Here is a 19,606-nt window from a genome sequence, read left to right as displayed (position 1 = left end):
TCTCTCCAACATCTTTGAAATGTCTCAAGCCACCTGAACTACACTTTTCAAGACTTCAGTTTCAAAATATATATATATATATATATATATATATATATATATATATATATATATATATATATATATATATATATATATATATATATATATATATATATATATATATATATATATATATATATATATATATCGGATGAACATTATCACGCTTTCTCATTTATAAGAGAATTATGTCCACGAAGGGATCAGAATAGTTAGAGAGATGAAAGTGATTGCATTGCATTCTGCATGCGATCGAAATGCAACAACAATAATGACAAGACATCACCTCTGCATTCCTTCCCAGTGATCAAATCTACAGGTGACACTACAGAGCTGTGATCAGCTCCTAACTGTTATTGGTGCATTCGTGCGATACAAGTTCCTAGCAGTTCAAGTCGTGACATGCAACGCGAGGATTAGTAAAATATCACCACCACCACCTGCCTGGTGAACCACGGAGTGAACAAGCTGAAGACATATGAAATGCACAAAGTTAGACGTACTGAACCTAGAAATTCTCTCTCTCTCTCTCTCTCTCTCTCTCTCTCTCTCTCTCTCTCTCTCTCTCTCTCATTTAAGAAAATCGAGTAGAAAACATTACGGGTCTAGATGGTGATCACCATCGTTGTTTTCTACATTTAGGGCTCATGAATATCTGAAAAGTAATGAAAAAGAAAACAGGATGAAAATTCTGCAACAGGCAGGCATTAATAAAGTAAAACTGTCTAAGACTGGTCAATCTGACGACGAAAATCGGAGCTTTGAGAAAAGAAAAATTTTTGCAACACGAATCCTTCACTCCAAATTGCCTTATACGTCAATCAGGAAACGAAAACAAAAATAATGTCTGGCTGACACCTCAGCAATTGAAGAGATGAACACTTGAAAGACTGACAGTAAGGTTCATCTTCTCTAAAGGTCAGAATGTAATAATAAAATTAGCACCTTTTCTAAGGAATTATCTGTTGGTGGGGAGTAAAAATAACGACAAAACTGTCGTTTAACAACAATACCACAGTTAAAGATAATTTTTTTGTTATAATCGAAGGAAATAAATTATTTTATATTCAGCAATTTTGCATTGATACTGTACATTTGATTACATGGACACATTGACTCAAAATAAATGTCACTATTTATTGCTAGAATACACACTAAATGTACTCACTACAGAAAATGATGGTTATTCAGGACGATCTAGTTTAGCAACTTAAATAAAAACAAAACAAAACAAAACAATATCTCTCACTATAAAGATGTCAGTTCATACTAATGAGTTATTCTTTGACACTATTTTATAAGTCTTAAACAAATCCGATTGTTTGATGTGGCAGAAATGTCCCATCAGCTGGGTAAAGGTTCTCTCCTGGTGCAAGACTCACATCTTTTATCAAAGATCTTGATCTTGGGGAACAAGTTCTTGAACAGAATCATTGCTTCCTTACCTCAGCCTCTTCTTCAGAGTTTTATTAAACAAACCTGAACATGAACAACGTAATATGAGTGTTCACACATGAGGGCACAGGCAATGCCAGACTTGAGAGGGGCTTTAGGCGACATATTATGTACGTCTATCCTCCTAATAATATCTTTCTCCATCAAAAGTAATCTCTCAGCCACACTAATAAGTTATTTATTCCTGTTTGGGATGTCAAGTAGAGAACAGGCCGCGGAACCTAATACCGATACAAGAGTGAAGAGTATAAACCGATGAAAAAGAGTCAGGAAGTGAAAGAGTTTTAGATAGTCTTGAAGATAATTATAAATGCTGAAATAAAATAAACTTCATTCAGCCATCGATCGCACACTTGTACAAACACAATGGCTACCTCACCAGTCATAAATCAATGATTAATGAAGCTACGAATAATATTACTTCTTAAAGGGCAAATTATGAAACCAACCCCCCTTCCTCTCTCTCTCTCTCTCTCTCTCTCTCTCTCTCTCTCTCTCTCTCTCTCTCTTTCTGAATTTCCAAACTGTCATAACACGATAAGCATACACTTTTATCATCAAAAAACACATTCAAGCATGATAATCCAAAAGTTTCAGTATGACAAAACACATCCAACTTCCTTCAGCAGACGTTGTAAAAGGGACTAATAATCATCTTATATAATAAAACACACTGCCTGTCGATCTGTCTGTGTGTGGGGTGTGTCCTCTTTTCACGGAAAAACCAGTGAACTGATTGTGATGAAATTTGGTAGGGGGTTCCCCTTGAAGCGGGGGAGTGACATAGGCTATGCCCTAACTACTTCAACCCTCTGTTAGATTATTCAGGCAAACCTGTCACCGTAACCCAATTCTTGATGGTGGCGCCTGGTATACTGTAACCCATTTTTGATGGTGGCGCCAAGCATTCATTGTTAGCTTGGATTTTTTATAGTGGTCTGGGGTATAAATGGAGCATTCATTGTTAACTTGGAGTTGAATCCCAAAGTAAACTTTGTTTGGTTAATAGTTTTGCCGAACAAACGACTGACTTATTGTGATAAACAGTGCTTTGGAGAACCAAATTTTACCCTGGCAACGCCGGGTAATTATGGTACTTGGATGATAAGTATGAAAGGCCTTGCCATAGGAGAGGAAGTTCACTGAGTGCTGTAGCTAAGTTATGTGTATGTTAAATGTTGGTCAAAAGAACTGAAGGAGGCACGGAAGGGAAAGTTTGTGGTGAGCAGTGTGGCTAAAGGAACAGTTACTCTGGCAGGTGGAGATGCGAGGCATGTTAGGCCATTCGCCGCTGACACTGTGACGGTTACTACTTCATTTGAGCAATCCTAGACAATTTTACTTAGCCAGATAAAACTACAGGCACTCAAAGATCTTAATTACTCGACGACAATTTCCGTCACTGGTGTCACTGAAAATTGTACCCTAAAACTGCACAGGACTACCTTATTAAATTCTCTAGATACCATAGCAATGAGACGGTGAAGAAACCAAGACAGTCTACTGGAAAGTGACGATTAGATTCTATAAAAAAAAAAAAAAACAAAGAACACCATTATTTATAGTACCGCTATCCTTTCCCCTAACGACATACTTTTCGTTCCGCTCCACCGGCAGAAAAGACGCCACGAAAAGAAATAAGGAAAAAAATAAAAATCTCATTCCGGGCTCCTGCATCCTTGTGGTGGAAACCTTGTCCAGGGAAAGCTCACTCACCCTCAGTGTCATTACATGTCTCTCTGGCAAAAATATAACTCTTGTCCACAAAGAAACTCAAGTAAGAAAATATATTAATTCTTTTTTCGTACTATTGCTTACTTTACATGCCTTTGCGAGAGAGAGAGAGAGAGAGAGAGAGAGAGAGAGAGAGAGAGAGAGAGAGAGAGGAGAGAGAGAGAGAGAGAGAGAGAGAGAGAGAGATGGGTCTATGATGAAAGATGCAGGAAGGTAAAGAAACGAAAGTAAGAGAGGCGTAAAGTACAGGGCAAGAGGAGGGTGTGCGCAGGAGACGAGGGATGGAAAGTGAAGATTATAGAGCTAAGACACAAGACGAAATACCAGATTTGTATTATTCATTATAGCCGGGAAATGCTTAGTATAATGAAGAGAAAATCAGCACACACACACACACACACACACACACACACACACACACACACACACACACATACACACACGGAGGATGTGGTCTAATGGCAGTGGAATGAACGTCTGACTTTCTTAAACTTAGAACTCGCAAATGGATCACGATTACGGAGGAGGAGGAGGAGGAGGAGGAGCAGGAAGAGGGAGAGTTCTTTTTGAGTTAGAGGTCCTTGGATTTTAGCGGCAGCAGGTGCAGTGGGTAGAGGCGGCGGGCGGGGTTGGGGCTGGTTGGTTATTGGGGGCCAGGGGTCACTGATCGGGGAGGTGGTCCGGGGGAGCCTGGTCGTTGGGGAGGGCGGGGATGAGCCTGGTCGGGGGATGAGGGACGGGGTTGGGCCTGGTCGGGGAGGAGGGGCGGGTTGGGGCTGATCGGGATGGGGGGGGTGAGGGATGGGGTTGGGCCTGGACGGGGAGGAGGGCGGCGGTGGGCCTTGGTCTGGATGGAGGGGCGGGTTGGGCCTGGTAGGAGTGGGGGGGAGGGGGGTTGGGCTTAGACTGGAAGGAGGGGCGGGGGTGGGCCTTGGTCTGGGTGGTGGGGCAGGGTTGGGACTGGTTGGAGGGGGTGAGGAAGGTAAGGCAAGGCAGGATCTAAGGCGATATATTTATTTCTGAAAAATACGAATATTTGGATCCACCTTCGATATTCCAGGGACCTCCCAGATATTTTAAGGCTAAAAGCGCGCGCACACACACACACACACACACACACACACACACACACACACACACACACACACACACACACACACACACGAAAAAGAATCCTATTCATGTCTATCAGAAAATGGTTTTAATCCCAAAGAAACACTTATTATCTTGGTCACACTACATGTATTTCTACAGCAGCATCAGGTGGAAGTAAACAATTCAGCTACGCTGCGTTTCACATAATGAGGGGAAGTACATTGTTTAGTACGTGTTTGTCCAATAACTACATATTTCAGTTTGGATGAGAGTATTTGTGATGCGGCAATGTCATCATGGCCAGACTGGTACAATGTTTCCCTCCTCTTTGGCGCTGCCCGCTGTATGTGCCACTGCGAACTGAAACAACTCATTACGAAGGAGTCTGTTTGTTTGTCTGTCTGATATACTTTGTAACGATAAAGAAAATAATGAAATCTAGTTTTGTGTCAAGATTTAACTATTATTGCCTGTAACTTCCACAGCGACAACAATTTGCGTAATTTTCGTAATGCTGGCAGGGTGCTTCAGGATGCCGGACCTCAGTGTTGTGTCGATCGGAGTTCGTGTCAGGAGGATGACATGTGTGGAGGTGATCTGATACATCTCGATGACGTGCCAAAAATGATTCAGATATTGACGGGAGCGCAGCTAGAATTCCACGAATAGCTCAACAACGCTGCTTTATTGGCTCCGACTGTCTTTCTGTATCTGTTTTTGTATGTCTCACATCTATCTATCTATCTGTCGATTGATCTATCTATGCACGTCTCTCTCTCTCTCTCTCTCTCTCTCTCTCTCTCTCTCTCTCTCTCTCTCTCTCTCTCTCTCTCTCTCTCTCTCTCTCTCTCTCTCTCTCTCTGTGTGTGTGTGTGTGTGTGTGTGTGTGTGTGTGTGTTTATTCATCTTTATATACACAGGCTGCTATTTTCCACCTGTTTCCTTATCCCTTCCTGCTCGTAGAACCACAAGCATGAATGTTTATTATTATTGTTATTATTATTATTATTATTATTATTATTATTATTATTATTATTATTATTATATTACTATTATTATTATTATTATTATCATTATTATTATTATTATAAAGTAAATAGTTATATAGCAAAGGATAAACTCTTGTGACTGGCGGCAGTTAAATAATTTTACATCGTAGCACAAATAAATAAAGGAAAAGTTCACTCCCCTGCATGCACGCTGGGACAAACATGAATAAAAAATATTGAGGTGGAGGCGTGGAAAGTTTGATTCATGTTTTCCTGTCGCCTTGGTTTCATAAAAAAATATTTGAAATCTATGTTTTCCAGCAAATTGAAATGAAAACAGAGTATGAAAACCTCGGCTGAATATTAATTCTACACGGACAAAGGCAATCATTAATGTGCTGGAATACAGCCAGTTTGTGAAATGGATAACCAAGGTTTTATTTAATTATTATTTCTGAATGCTAGTAAAGAAATGTGAGCGGCGGAGGGACAACAGCCACCAACGAGGCTCACAACAAAGTGCTCACCTCACCTTGCTACGGGACGTGCTGCGCTTGATTCCTAAATATAAATTATCCCTTCCTTGCTTTTGATGTTATATAAGTGAACCCTGTACCAGCCCCGCCCCTCGCTGCCTTGAGCCAGCCTGTACTGACAGCTGTACAGGTGTAGGTGCACATGTACCCAGCAGCCTGGCCTCTCCCTTGAACGGTGTCGCGACCACTGCCACGACAAGCTGCATTCATATATTTATGACAGTGTATGTTCTTTTAAACTATATATATTTATTCACCATTTCAAAGGTAACTATAAAAAAGAAATATGCAGTCTACACTCAGAACCATTTATTTTAACTGTTGGTTTAAATTGCACAATATTTATTCTGACATTTTTTAATTGATATGAAAGATATCGAATCAGTCTGAAACCTATGAAATGCAGCGATTTTCTATGCTTGTAATTCCAAAAAGTATTTTTATCTACAATGAGTAATAATAATTATCATTAATACGATAATAATGATAAACAACACACACACACACACACACACACACACACACACACACACACACACACACACACACACACACACACACACACATACCCAGACACACTGGTAAGCCAAACCTGGCCTCCAAAATGAACATGTACTGTCTCCCCGCCTCCCACGTACTAAAATATACTCCCCCACCATCATGTTTTTGAGACTAAAACTGTATTGAATTTCCCACAGGTACTCCTTTTAGTGCAGGTATAACAAGCTTCTTCTTTTTCTTTACAGGTGGGCAGGTGGACATTCAACCCGCTATTTCCACGGCCCCTCCCATGATCCTACTCATTATACACGGCGTCTATGAATCTCCGGCGCGGTAATGATGGTGTTTGATCCCTTTTTGCCCTGTCGTGTTTACCGTCCAGATTACAGAGGAGGTCAGGTCAACTTAAACAATATCATGGGTAGGCGCCCCCGACCTCTTCCTCCCGCCTCCCCGTTGGCTTCATCATCCTTAATGGCGAACTTATATCTTAAGTTACTCCTCTCGGTCCCTCCTGATCCTCCTGTCCGGCTCCATCTTCCTTCAGGCCAATGTATGTCCACGTGACCTGCTCATGTCCACCTCCTTTACTTCCCACTCGTCTATCTTCTCCTCCTTTTTTTTTTTTTTTTGTCCGTCCTCCTCCTCTGATCGAGTCTTCCATGTCTCGCTTGTATTAATTTCTTCTAATCTTCCTGGTTGTCGTTCTCCTCTTCTTCTTCCTCTTCGTTCTCTTCTTCCACTCCTCCTCCGCCATCCCAAGGCATATCAGTACACGACTTGAAAAACTTTGTCAATATTAGGACAGCAAACTCTAATTCACTACACCACAAAAGGCTGGAGCAGCAGGGAAAAATGATGCAAGCTTATGTTGGTCCATGAAATTAAGTCGGTGATCGAGTCACTTTTCATGACTGTCTCCCTGGAGGAGGAGGAGGAGGACGGGGAGGAGGGGGAGGAGGAGGAGGAGGAGGAGGAGGAGGAGGAGGAGGAGGAGGAGGAGGAGGAGGAGGAGGAAGAGAGAGAGAGAGAGAGAGAGAGAGAGAGAGAGAGAGGAGAGAGAGAGAGAGAGAGAGAGAGAGAGAGAGAGAGAGAGAGAGAGAGAGAGAGAGAGAGAGAGAGAGAGAGCGCCAACCAGCCAGCCAGCCAATAAGCTAGAGAGTATAACAGAAACAGACAGATAGACAGAAATTAATAAACAGACAACTAAAGACGCAGGAAATAAATAGACAAACACACAACCAGAGTTAGAGAGACGGACAGAAAAGCAGACAGAGAGAGACAGCCATCGAGACAGGACAGACAGACAGACAGACGAAGGATAAATAAAAATACCACCTTGGATACAGACACATGGACGGTAAAGGTATATGCAACTGAAGACGAAAAACAGCAGATTGAAACTGGTCTATCAAGCCTTCAGATTATTTCCTCAAAGAATGCAATACGTACTGGAGAAATATTCCCGAACATTTCCCGGAGAGCAATAACACATAAGTTCCCCTTGAAGCATCTCACTCGCTGGCTGGAGGCGCCTTCAACTTCCAATCCACTTTTCCCCAAGACAGCACGCGCCACGGACTCCTCCCCACCCCACCATACCCAAGTCTTCATACCTAACAAACCGAAGAGCAACAGAGGACTCTCCTCCAAGTTGAATCTCAAATTTCAGATCAACCACTTCCTCGAGAGGTAAGACTAGACGTCCCACTCAACTGAATCAGAAAATAAATATAGATGTGTATACGTGCAGTCGGCGAAGGAAATGTATATAAATGTTGCGAGTTTGTACCTAATGGACAAATCGTACATCAAAGTCTTAAGTTGCAACGGCACCTCGGATCCCGCCAGATCTCCGACTCCGTCACGCCCCAAATGTCTTCCGTCAGGTCAGATGAGCCGCCCCTGATCGTCTGCAGGAATCTCTCTCTCTCTCTCTCCTCTCTCTCTCTCTCTCTCCTCTCTCTCTCTCTCTCTCTCTCTCTCTCTCTCTCTCTCTCTCTCTCTCTCTCTCGCTCTTCCTCCCTCCCCTCCTTCTCCCCTCCCTCTCCCTCCCTCTATCTCTCTTTCCTTCCGCCTGCAATGGTTCAGTGGAGCGGGTCTGAGGACGCCAGTTTCGGGCAGGGGAAGGAGGAGGGTCATCGATGATGTATTTCGCCGGTGTGTCAATGTGAGGAGCAGGCTTTATGAGGCTCAGCGGATGACTGATACTGATACACTGATATAAAGAATTGAGTACGAACCTGTTTCTCTCTCTCTCTCTCTCTCTCTCTCTCTCTCTCTCTCTCTCTCTCTCTCTCTCTCTCTTACAAACACACACACAATCATATTATCAATGGTATTTGGTTCCGACGACGAGATCAATGAAGAAGAGGAAGAAGGAAAAGGAAAAGGAAAAGGAGGAGGAGAAAAGGAGAGAGAGAGAGAGAGGAGAGAGAGAGAGAGAGAGAGAGAGAGAGAGAGAGAGAGAGAGAGAGAGAGAGAGGAGAGAGAGAGAGAGAGAGAGAGAGAGAGAGAGAGAGAAAAAGATTGCACGTAACAGGTTGTTCGTGTTGCTTTACCTGTGTACGAGTTTGGAGTCTGTGGTTCTTCCATGCACGTATTGTATAAACAGACACTGAAATCCGAACTCGCACGCAGCAAAGCAGGACGCAAAAGACTGAGGAAATTAGTACGACAGATCTTGCATCGGTCATGGCAGGCAACTTGTACCCTTTTGTTTCGGAGGTGAGCATACTGCCACCTCTCAACTGCCTCTCCTTCCTGCTGATGCATCGCTGACTTAAAAACCGCGGAGGTTTATATTCATAATGCTAAACTATGGTAATTAACAAAATGTAATCTGATTATATATATATATATATATATATATATATATATATATATATATATATATATATATATATATATATATATATATATATATATATATATATATATATATATATATATACTCGTATATATATATATATATATATATATATATATATATATATATATATATATATATATATATATATATATATATATATATATATATATATATATATATATATATATATATATATATATATATAATTTTTTCTCAAAATTACAAGCAAAACGAAAAAAAAAGGCTTTTACAATAGTGAAAGGTACAAACGAAATATATATGCAGAACATGAAGCATAAAACATAATAGACGCAAAATCATCAAACTTTGCCTGACATATTCCATGAAATGCATTCTCTTCTTGGTCATGGTAATCATGATTATTCCTTGTTTGTATATTCATATAATGTAATGACTGACGCTAGACGTGACGTGAGCTGAGCTGTGGCTTACTAGCCCGACACCCTCACTGGCAGCCATGCTGAGACTGAGCCACGGTGGCGCGGCATGTGGCTGAACCCTACCTATCACGCAATGACTTTGTCCTGCAACACACTCATATGGGCTGATAAAGAGAAACCTATAAATATTAAAACTCCTTAAAGAAACAAGTAACCTGTCTTGAGATGATGACCACGACCACTGTTCACAACTTTTTCCAAATATGAAACTGTCAATGTGCAGTCTAGAATAAAAACTCGGGAAATCGAGATGCCAACATTCACACTAATCTAAACATTTCCTCCATAAGCGAGGGGTGCTCACTACATAGCATGCTCTCTAATTAATGCCTGCAGTTTCTAGATTAACTTTAGTAGCGTTGTTCTCTCTCTCTCTCTCTCTCTCTCTCTCTCTCTCTCTCTCTCTCTCTCTCTCTCTCTCTCTATATATATATATATATATAAACCTCTGATCCACGACTACTCTACTGAACTCTAAAAAAAAAAACAAAAAAAGAAAAGAAAAAAAAAAACATTGGAGTATTAAGCGGCATTGAAGTATTAAGCGGCAGAGACTATCACCAGAGAATAGGAATAAAAAGATAGCGTGTTTGGGGAGTTCAATTCAAACGATGAGCTGGAAAGTCTGCCTCGCAGCGTCGTGCTATCCACTCAGCGACGAGCTTCATCATCTCACGCCCGCAGCGGTGAGGACTAAATGAAGAGTGTATCGAAAAACATTACTTCATTCTCACACTCAGATTTACAGTTAACAATGCAGCAGACGCAATACTGTTGTTTATGTATACCAGCATTACATTATAAAAGATTCTGGTCCTCCCCAAACACACACACACACACACACACACACACACTGATACACACTTTCCAGAAAATTCGTGCGTCGTGACAGCCAGCACTCAGTAGCAGAGGAACAGCCGTGCAACCATTCAGTTGGCCACAGGTTTATCTAGAATACTGTGGAAATAATCGTTGAAGTTGTATGTTTCTTACTTGATGCTTTTAACCTTTGCATTCAATCAACCTTTTGAGTTTAACAAGGGGATAGTAAAGGTGCGCTTAGCGGCTGTACACCTTAAATAAATATAATATGTAGCCTGCACCCTTGCTTCGTTTGTTAGTATATCACAGGTAAGGTTAGAAGAGCAGTTTAGGCTCAAATTGATAACTTAAAATTGAGTAGCACATCTACTTAGGTATTAAATTACCTAACTGTTTTTATTCACATTAGTTTCTCTTCATTGCAATTAACAGAGTCCTTTACACGTTTTTTTTTTTTTTTACATATACAGTTATTTTTTCCCTTACATATAAATCTCTCCGAATTACTCTGATATTTTTTTTCGTATTTCATCTTTTTTCGTTCAGCGGTTAGATATACTGCAGCAGTAACGTCACGAACACACACACACACACACACACACACACACACACACACACACACACACACACACAGGCATCAAGTCTCGTCTACCTCGCGGACTTCAACCAAACACGAATCGGTAAATTCCCTTTGGCCTTCAGGTGATCACTTAAGGCCGATCGGCATCCTTGTGATTTGTGTTTGCTGGCTCAAATCAAACTCCCGCATTCCTGTATATGTATGTATGCATGTATATGTATGTATGTATGTATGTATGTATGTATGTATGTATGTACTGGCACTCACGGCTAACTCGAGTTGAGCTTCTAAGTTCTTGAAAATCTAATTATAGTTTTCTTTCCTATAATTAGAGAGTTTTATAATTTCAAGCTACTTCGTTCCTTTCACTGATTTCACCTAGCAGCGTTCAGCATAGGCTCTCACTCTCACTCTCTCTCTCTCTCTCTCTCTCTCTCTCTCTCTCTCTCTCTCTCTCTCTCTCTCTCTCTCTCTCTCTCTCTCTCTCTCTCTCTCTCTCTCTCTCTCTCTCTCTCTCTCTCTCTCTCTCTCTCTCTCTCTCTCTCTCTCTCTCTCTCTCTCTCTTTCTCTCTCTCACACGTGCACCAGTTCCCATGTAGTTAACTAATTCCTACCTGAGTGGCCAAGTTCCGGCCGGAATTTCTCGCCAAGCCCGTCCCGTCCCCGCCCCACTCCATTCCGATTGCCAGCTCGCAAGGTTTTCACGAATGTTTTTACGAATTGTGCAAAAATTCAAACTCAGCGTGATTTTTGCCGAATAAATATTTTCAGGCTATTTCTTTTTTTTCATACCTATTCGTATTTAACGCTTCTGACCTTAATATGATGTTTATATGAGACACACTCACACATCCACACACACGAATATGCACACACCACACACACACACACGCACACGCACGCACGCACGCGCACGCACACACACACACACACACACACACACACACACACACACACACACACACACACACACACACACACACACACATACACGTGCACCAGCTCCAACTTGCTCACTAACTGGCTCTGAATTTTCCAACTCGATTTTCTCAAACACTGATCCTCGGCCCCCGCCTCAGCTTCCAATGCTCCATTTTTTTTTTTTATGTATTTCGCACATTTTCTAAAAAAAAATTGTTATCCAGGTCCGATTTTTATTCAGAAAAAAATGTATATAAACTTTTATTTATTTATTTATTTTTTTTTTTTAGCATTATTGCTGACCTTTTCGTATCTTGTTTTATTTTCACAAGAGTACACTCACACACACACACACACACACACACACACACACACACACACACACACACACACACACACACACACACACACATATCCATCTCCCTCCCACACACAGATGCAATATAAAACCAATCGTTGCAATGGAAAATAATTTATCCGGACAAAAAGTATGGACGTCAAATATTGATGTTCTCTCGATGTACTTGGGAACACAAGTTTTACTGTTAACCTTAATGTTCGCCAGCGCAGACCTTTGCAATGTCAGACGTTCTCATGCATGGCGTTCAAACCTGGTAAGAAATGCAACGTTTAAAGCTTCCAACATAAAGAAACAAAATAAAATAAAACTAATAAAACACAAAGGACAAGGAGTGAATAATATACTTTGGAACAAGAAGATGTAAGAAATCCATGCATCTCGTATTGGAGTGAAGGTTCCGTGAAACAAGTGTAACGGTGTCATCACTAAATTATGAGTGCACTTCCTGACATAATACAGAAAAAAAAATATACTTGAATATTTTACTCCTCGAACTAACAATGATTCTTCTTATGATATATTCAGCAGATTCTCACATCAGCCTTTTCATTCCCACACTTTTTATTACACGAGGATAAGTTTTCTTGTTTCATATTGCATGCCAGGTTCAAGGGAGAATTTCGTTAGTTGGGAGTAAAATTTCTGTAAAAACTTTGGTATGAGGGACCATTTCAGTGCCTGAGGTCCCAGTGGGGTGATGAGGCAAACGTGTGGGTGGCGGTGAGAGACGTGTGTGAAAGCAACAGGGAATTTGCGAGGGCCATGTCTGTGTGGGAGTGATGGAGCTGTAAAAGAGGAAGGCTGTGAAGGAGGAAGGAAACATAAATAAAGGAGAAAATGTTTGAAAAGTAAGGGATAAAAAGTATCTGAAGGAGGGCCGCGCAAGGAAAGGATCAGGAGTTTGAAGTAGGAATAGACAACCAGTGAAGGGGACGGGAAGAGCCTGTGAAGGTCGAACAGTGTGTGGGAGTTTAAAAAACATAAACTTTCTAGTGGCTGAAAAAGTTTCATGAGGGGCCGAGTAAAGTGGTGGAGTATTGGGGTCAGCAGGATGCAGGTAAGCTCTACGTGAAGGCAGGCCAGTCAAGGGTACGCTGTATATTCTGTAGACTTTTGTATACTCTTTACAACGTTTTGATTTAACAACAACAATATAGCAACAAAACACAATGTTGACTAACAGCACATTATTACAAAACTGAGAACATTTTTAAAGTCTTCTTTGAAAGTTGAAAAGTGCTGTAAAAAAAGTAAGTTGAAAAGTACTGTACACACACACACACACACACACACACACACACACACACACACACACACACACACACACACACACACACACACACACACACACACACACACACACACAGACACAGACACACATACAGACACACACACACACACACACACTTTCACACTCTTTCTCTTGAGACCAATGGTTACCTGAACGGCGTTGAGCATTCAGTCGTCGCTCTCCGCCACTCGCAAGACAAACGAAGACTACCAGATTTCTTCCCGTCTCCAAGTTGGTCCCACATTTGCATGCGTAACAGTTCCTTCCTCCATCCTTCGTCCCTCCCTACCGATCATGCATGGATATGTGCAGGAGAAACTCACTCCTGTATCTGAATGCTGCGTGCAACATTGCTCTCCTCCTCCCATTCCAGTGGTCAGGTTACAAAAGCTCGTGTGGATTGTGGTGCAGAAATTCCATCGTGTCTCATCGCTGAGGTGCGTCGCCATCTTCATACCGGGACCAGTTCTCCCTTCTTCCAACAGTCTCCTTTTTATTTTTGTGATGATACAACTTTCTTTTGGTTCTAACATTCTTCTCTTCGCTCCTTCGCTGCCGGGCATGCTAGTAACCCGTAACTCCACTTCTGAAGTTGCAGAAGAAAGTTCAAGCGCAGTGATATTTTCCGGAAATGCCCTGATGATGTCTTGGAAGGTTTTACCCACCAATGGACAGAACACTACCCGCCACAAAATATTTGCGTTTGTGATATATCCTTTACAACATTCTTACTTTATTCCTTACGAAGAATCAAAGGTAACATTATTACATTTTCTCAAGAAAATAATCTTTCATGGAACAACGCGTAACGGACAAAGAGATTAGCAATTTATCAATAACTACTCAACTAATGTGAAGAACATCAGAAAAAAAAACGTTCTTCAACTTTCCTATGCTATTTAATTTTGTGGAGCAAAAAACTATTTTTTACTTGCTGAAAGACAAAAGATGCACTATTGCCTTACTTTTTCAGGAATAAAAGAATCACTTTTTTTTTACTTCTCCAGAAGTAAAAGAAGCATTACTATTTCTTAAAACTTCCTGGGAGACACAAAAGCACCATAACTTTACATCCTGGGTATAAAAAAAAAAAAAACACTATTGACTTCCTGAGGGACTTCCTGAGGAACAAAAGAAGCACTATTACTTTTCTTACTGGAAGACAAAAAGAAGCTCCATTTTCTACTTTCCGAGAGACAAAAGTACTATTTTTTTTTTTACTTTCCAAGACAAAGACACCATTACCTTGCATGGCGGGAGATAAAAAGAAACACTATGGTAACACTTCCCGAGAAAAACAAAACGAAACTGTCCCTCGCTTTTCTCTCACTACGCGGCAATTTATTAATTTCTTCGTTTCCTCTTCTTCCTCCTCCTCCTCCTCCCCACCCACCTTAAAGTAAGAGCTCGCTTTCCGTGCTTCCTCTGCTTGGTGCTGGCAATAATAAATCAAGACTAATGTGATCCAGCTCGTTAGTCCTGATGAACTCTGGATGATGGTGGTGGTGCTTATAGCTGTGGCGGTGGCTGTGGTGCTTATAGCGGTGGCGGTGGTAGTGGTGCTTATAGCTGTTGTGGTGGTAGTGGTGATGGCGGCAGCTATAGTTTTGTTGCTGTAGTTATAGTTACTTTGTTGTTGTTGTTGTTGTTGTTGTTGTTGTTGTTGTTGTTGTTGTTGTTGCTGTTACTCGGAGTGATGCTATATAGTGGTCTTCGTATGGGTGATGTTGAGATAAAATTAATTTTCATTATTAACAGAAATAACCACTGGCCCCGATTCTCTGATGTTCCCTAAGAGAGCATCGAAGTGACAAGCGAACCAGTGTAGGATCTAACCTCTACCAAGATCAAGCCTGACGCGCAATAACACCATAGTTTTTCTTTTGCCTGGGTCACCTGATGTACTGAGACATGTCTAGACATGCAGCCACACCTATTAGCAGTAGACTGACCACTCGGCTCCTGAATAAGATAACGAGTAACGAAGGGGGACACGTAATATTACTAAATTTACAAGGAACAATAAAATACACAGCAACCAACGTTCACGAGGGCGTACATTCTGTTCCTGGGTTCCTTGCTCTTACGTTTCAGTATTTTGTCTGAAATACGTAACAAACACAAATCTTATACTGGAGAACCACTCGGAAAATATTCTTTATTCGAGACCATGATACGTAAAATCAAGGCGTAATCATGAAGGAGCGACTCCTTCCGGTTTTGATTTTTTTGAAGAAGACTTGAACGTTCAAGCTTCATAAGTCTGGGTCGAAGATAATATAAAAGGGAAGGCATTGCTCTCAGTCACAGTGGTAAGTGACTATTAGTGCCGAGTCAATAGGGAATTTTAAAAAGATAAATTTATGGATAGGAATGACCTACTGGCTTGCTGCAGCTTCCCTTATTTTCTTATCCCATCTATCGTAATCCTGCATGTTGAAAATACATACGTTAGTTCCCCCTCTTGATATGAAGCAATAGCATGCAATACCAGCGGTCCCATGGTGTAATGGTTAGCACATTGGACTTTGAATCCAGCGATCCGAGTTCGAGTCTCGGTGGGACCTGGCGAGTCTTTTAAATAACGGACCGAGTTCCTTTGTTCTTATGGTCGCTTTCCTGTCTCCGCGTATTGGTGCAAGGAAATGGAGGAGGAGGAGGAAAAGGAGGTGGAGGAGAGCATAAAGAAGATAAGATAAAAAATGGAGAGGGAATAAAGAAAACTAAGAACGAAGAGAGGAGAAAATATAAACGGAAAAGGAAGAAGAATAACAAGAGAGGGGAAATGGACTACATGGTGAGAAGGCCAATGAAACACCTGTATGGAGAGAGAGAGAGAGAGAGAGAGAGAGAGAGAGAGAGAGAGAGAGAGAGAGAGAGAGAGAGAGAGGCTAAGGGAAAGTTACTAGGAAGAGAAAGTGGAGTTGCTCTTGTCTATCCCTGTTCCTTCATAACAAAACTATTCTCACATGCTCCGATCCTGAGACCATAACAGATGTGTCCATACACCAATAGGATCCGCCACGTTCACCCACATCCTCCCAGGAGCTGACAAGATCGCATAATTTCCATGCACTCATCACTGCTGTTGCTCTCCATTCACCTCTTTCATGCACAGTCGCTCTTGCTTGCTGCACAGTCATTTCTCTTTCTCATCCTCCCTCTCTCTCTTCATACAGCTCATCCTCTTCAGGCGTGGCCTTCCTCTTAACCTTTCACCGCACGCATCTGACTACATTATTCTCTTAACTAGTTTGCTGTCCTTCATTCTCTACAAATAACCAAACCACACGCACACACAGACAGACAGACAGACAGACAGACAGACAGACAGACAGAGACAGACACACACACACACACACACACACAGTTTCAATTACATATAATCCTCCAGACGCAAAACCATTTTTCTTTATACACTGGTGCCGTCACTCTCCAAGCTGAAGCTGGAGTATGTGTACCATCGGCAAGAAAATCGCCACTTCTGTGCGCTGACCACTCTGCCGCCACGGCCCCAGAATAAGATAACGAGTAACAAAGGGGGACACGTAATATTGCTAAATTTACTAGGTACAATAAAATATCCAGCAGCCAGCGTTCACGAGGGCGTACATTCTGTTCTTGGGGTTCCTTGCTCTTACGTTTATCAATATTTCCTTCGTAATAAGTAGCAAACATAAGTCTTATACCGGAGAACTACTCGACAATATTGTTAATTCTAGACCATGATAGGTAAAATTAAGGGGTAATCACAAAGGAGCACAGCAGGACGAGACTTCTTCCCTCAGCTGTGTGTGTGTGTGTGTGTGGCTCCGTGGGCAGTACTCTGTGGCTTGTGCTCTTATCTATTCATTTATCTATTCATCTGATATATGACTTGAGACGGCAAGGTATAACACACACACACACACACACACACACACACAGAGAGAGAGGAGAGAGAGAGAGAGAGAGAGAGGAGAGAGAGAGAGAGAGAGAGAGAGAGAGAGAGAGAGAGAGAGAGAGAGAGAGAGAGAGAGAGAGAGAGAGAGACTGACAGACATGCAAAAGGAAAAGACATGTAAAAGACCACGACAGACAGACAGATAGAGGTGGCGTGTGATATACTTAGATGAAAAGGCATCCAGTATGTGTCCAAGCCATTACACACAAGCCGCGCAAGACTCATGTTTGTAGCGACGAGTATGAGTATGGTGTATGTACGAGTATGGTGCAGCATGGGCCACCAGTGAGGCGTGGTGCATTGGTCTGTGCTGGGAATGGCCAGTGTTAACCCGTGGCTGCTAATAATAAAATGACTTGCTATTTTATTCGGATAATCCTAGATGGCTGTGGTGAGCAGATATAAAACGAAGGTGCTAAAATATTTGAACAATTCGATCACTCATTTTAGACATTAGTGGCGTCTTTTATAATTATACAGCAAACTTGCAGCGGGTGATTTAGGAGAATCCACTATAATGAAAGGGTTCAAGCAGCAGGTGAGGCTCTAACACTACATCTTGTGGTGGTGCAGCATGCTAAAAGTGAAACGGAGTGATGATTCTGACAACATAATCGCAAACATGTTACCGATGGTGATGAATACATTGTGCCTCCACATTTCTGTGCCGCTGACAGGTATGGCACTCTGCAAAAACTCTTCGTACATTCAACTAAGTTTGTGGCCTTTCACAACTTTTAAAAACTGATGAAAAAAACATGTAGCCTTCACTGCCTTCGACTCATTTAATTTCTGAGTCTGACACTTAATCATGATAGTTCACTAACGTTTCGTAATACCAGGTGATTTGCTTCTACATTTGGATATCTGACAATTATGTGGTTGTTATAGTATATAAGTACAGTCTTTTTAATTATTATTATTATTATTATTATTACTATTATTATTATTATTATTATTGTAATTATTATTACTATTTATAATTTATCTATTCATTCATTTATTATTCAACGCTTCTCGTCCGTCTTTTGTTTGGGCGTCTTTGTTGTTGTGCCCGCGTCCCCTGCTCGAGCGAGAGAGTGCTACAAGAGGAAGTCAGCCTGGTGCTCAGTCATACCGTTCCATGCTTCTCTTTCTCCCTCGTCCGCTACCCGTGTCCTTTGTACTTCTGAGTATCAAATGTGTTAGACCTAAGTGGTGTGTTTACCGCTCCCTACCACACACTGCAGAAGCCGGTGCCACCTGCACATGGTGAAATGTTCACGTGGAAGTCTAACACCACGCCACCACCCATGTACCAATTCAGATTTTTTTTCTATCTATTTTTATTTATTTATTTATTACTATTATTATTATTATTTTTTTTTTTATAAAACCGTTTTACTAATTCAAAAGATACTTTTGTACACTCATCTTTCCCGCCATCTGCACCGAACACACCTCGCCTGACAATGACCAGGTACTACTCTTGTCACATTCAGAAATTATCTGTTAGCTATCGAGTAATTCGTCATATTTTATTTCTCTGCTATAGTTACTTTACTACTAAATTTGTAATGGTACATCACCAAAAAATTCCATGAACACAATACTACTAGACTTGTATACTATATCACATTAATCGGTAGGCGTCACCACGCCGTTTGTGTTGTTGGACGCCTGGAAAGGAAGCGCGCCAGACTCCTGCTTACCTTTTTAAGCAAACTGTGAAAGGAAGTCAACGAAAGGAGACTCTGCTAATTCTCAGGGCGAAAATTCGGTGCCAACTGGAGGCACCCCAGAATTCTGCTTGCTATCCATATTGAACTAACTCTATAAGCAAAAGGTACGGCAATGACTAAAAGTTTATTCTGAAAAATAAACGTCCACATGTCTTCATTACAATATTGCAGGACACTTTTCTAAGTGGGACGCGATCCTTCAGAAGAGTTAGAATAATTATGTTATTTGAATAAACTCTGTGGCAAAATAATTTGCATTACCTCTATAAACTTTTGCTAAAG

The 19,606-nt window shown here is 41.3% G+C and overlaps 1 protein-coding gene and 1 non-coding gene across 2 annotated transcripts; one reads left to right on the top strand and one right to left on the bottom strand.

Moving 5' to 3' along the window:
• Positions 1 to 3,874: 3,874 nt before the first annotated feature.
• LOC135100154 (uncharacterized) lies at positions 3,875 to 4,932 on the bottom strand. The gene is made up of 2 exons (XM_064003121.1): positions 4,797 to 4,932; positions 3,875 to 4,101 (listed from the first exon to the last, which is right to left on the bottom strand). The coding sequence occupies exons 1-2, from the start codon at positions 4,930 to 4,932 to the stop codon at positions 3,875 to 3,877; spliced, it is 363 nt and encodes a 120-aa protein (XP_063859191.1).
• An 11,223-nt stretch (positions 4,933 to 16,155) lies between these two features.
• Positions 16,156 to 16,227, top strand: Trnaq-uug (transfer RNA glutamine (anticodon UUG)). The gene has a single exon. It is a non-coding gene; the product is annotated as a tRNA-Gln (tRNA).
• The last annotated feature ends 3,379 nt before the right edge of the window (positions 16,228 to 19,606 follow it).

The sequence above is a fragment of the Scylla paramamosain genome, chromosome 4, assembly GCF_035594125.1.
Source record: "Scylla paramamosain isolate STU-SP2022 chromosome 4, ASM3559412v1, whole genome shotgun sequence".
Lineage (NCBI taxonomy): Eukaryota > Metazoa > Arthropoda > Malacostraca > Decapoda > Portunidae > Scylla > Scylla paramamosain.
Note: the sequence above shows the minus strand (reverse complement) of the source record. Positions and strands in the feature narration are given on the sequence as shown.

Coding starts and splice junctions, on each gene's coding strand:
- LOC135100154 (XM_064003121.1), bottom strand. CDS start 4,932: ATGTATCAGATCACCTCCACACATGTCATCCTCCTGACACGAACTCCG. Junction 4,102..4,796: donor TGTCGCTGTGGAAGTTACAG/GCAATAATAGTT, acceptor CACTCCTACCAG/GCCCAACCCGCCCCTCCATC.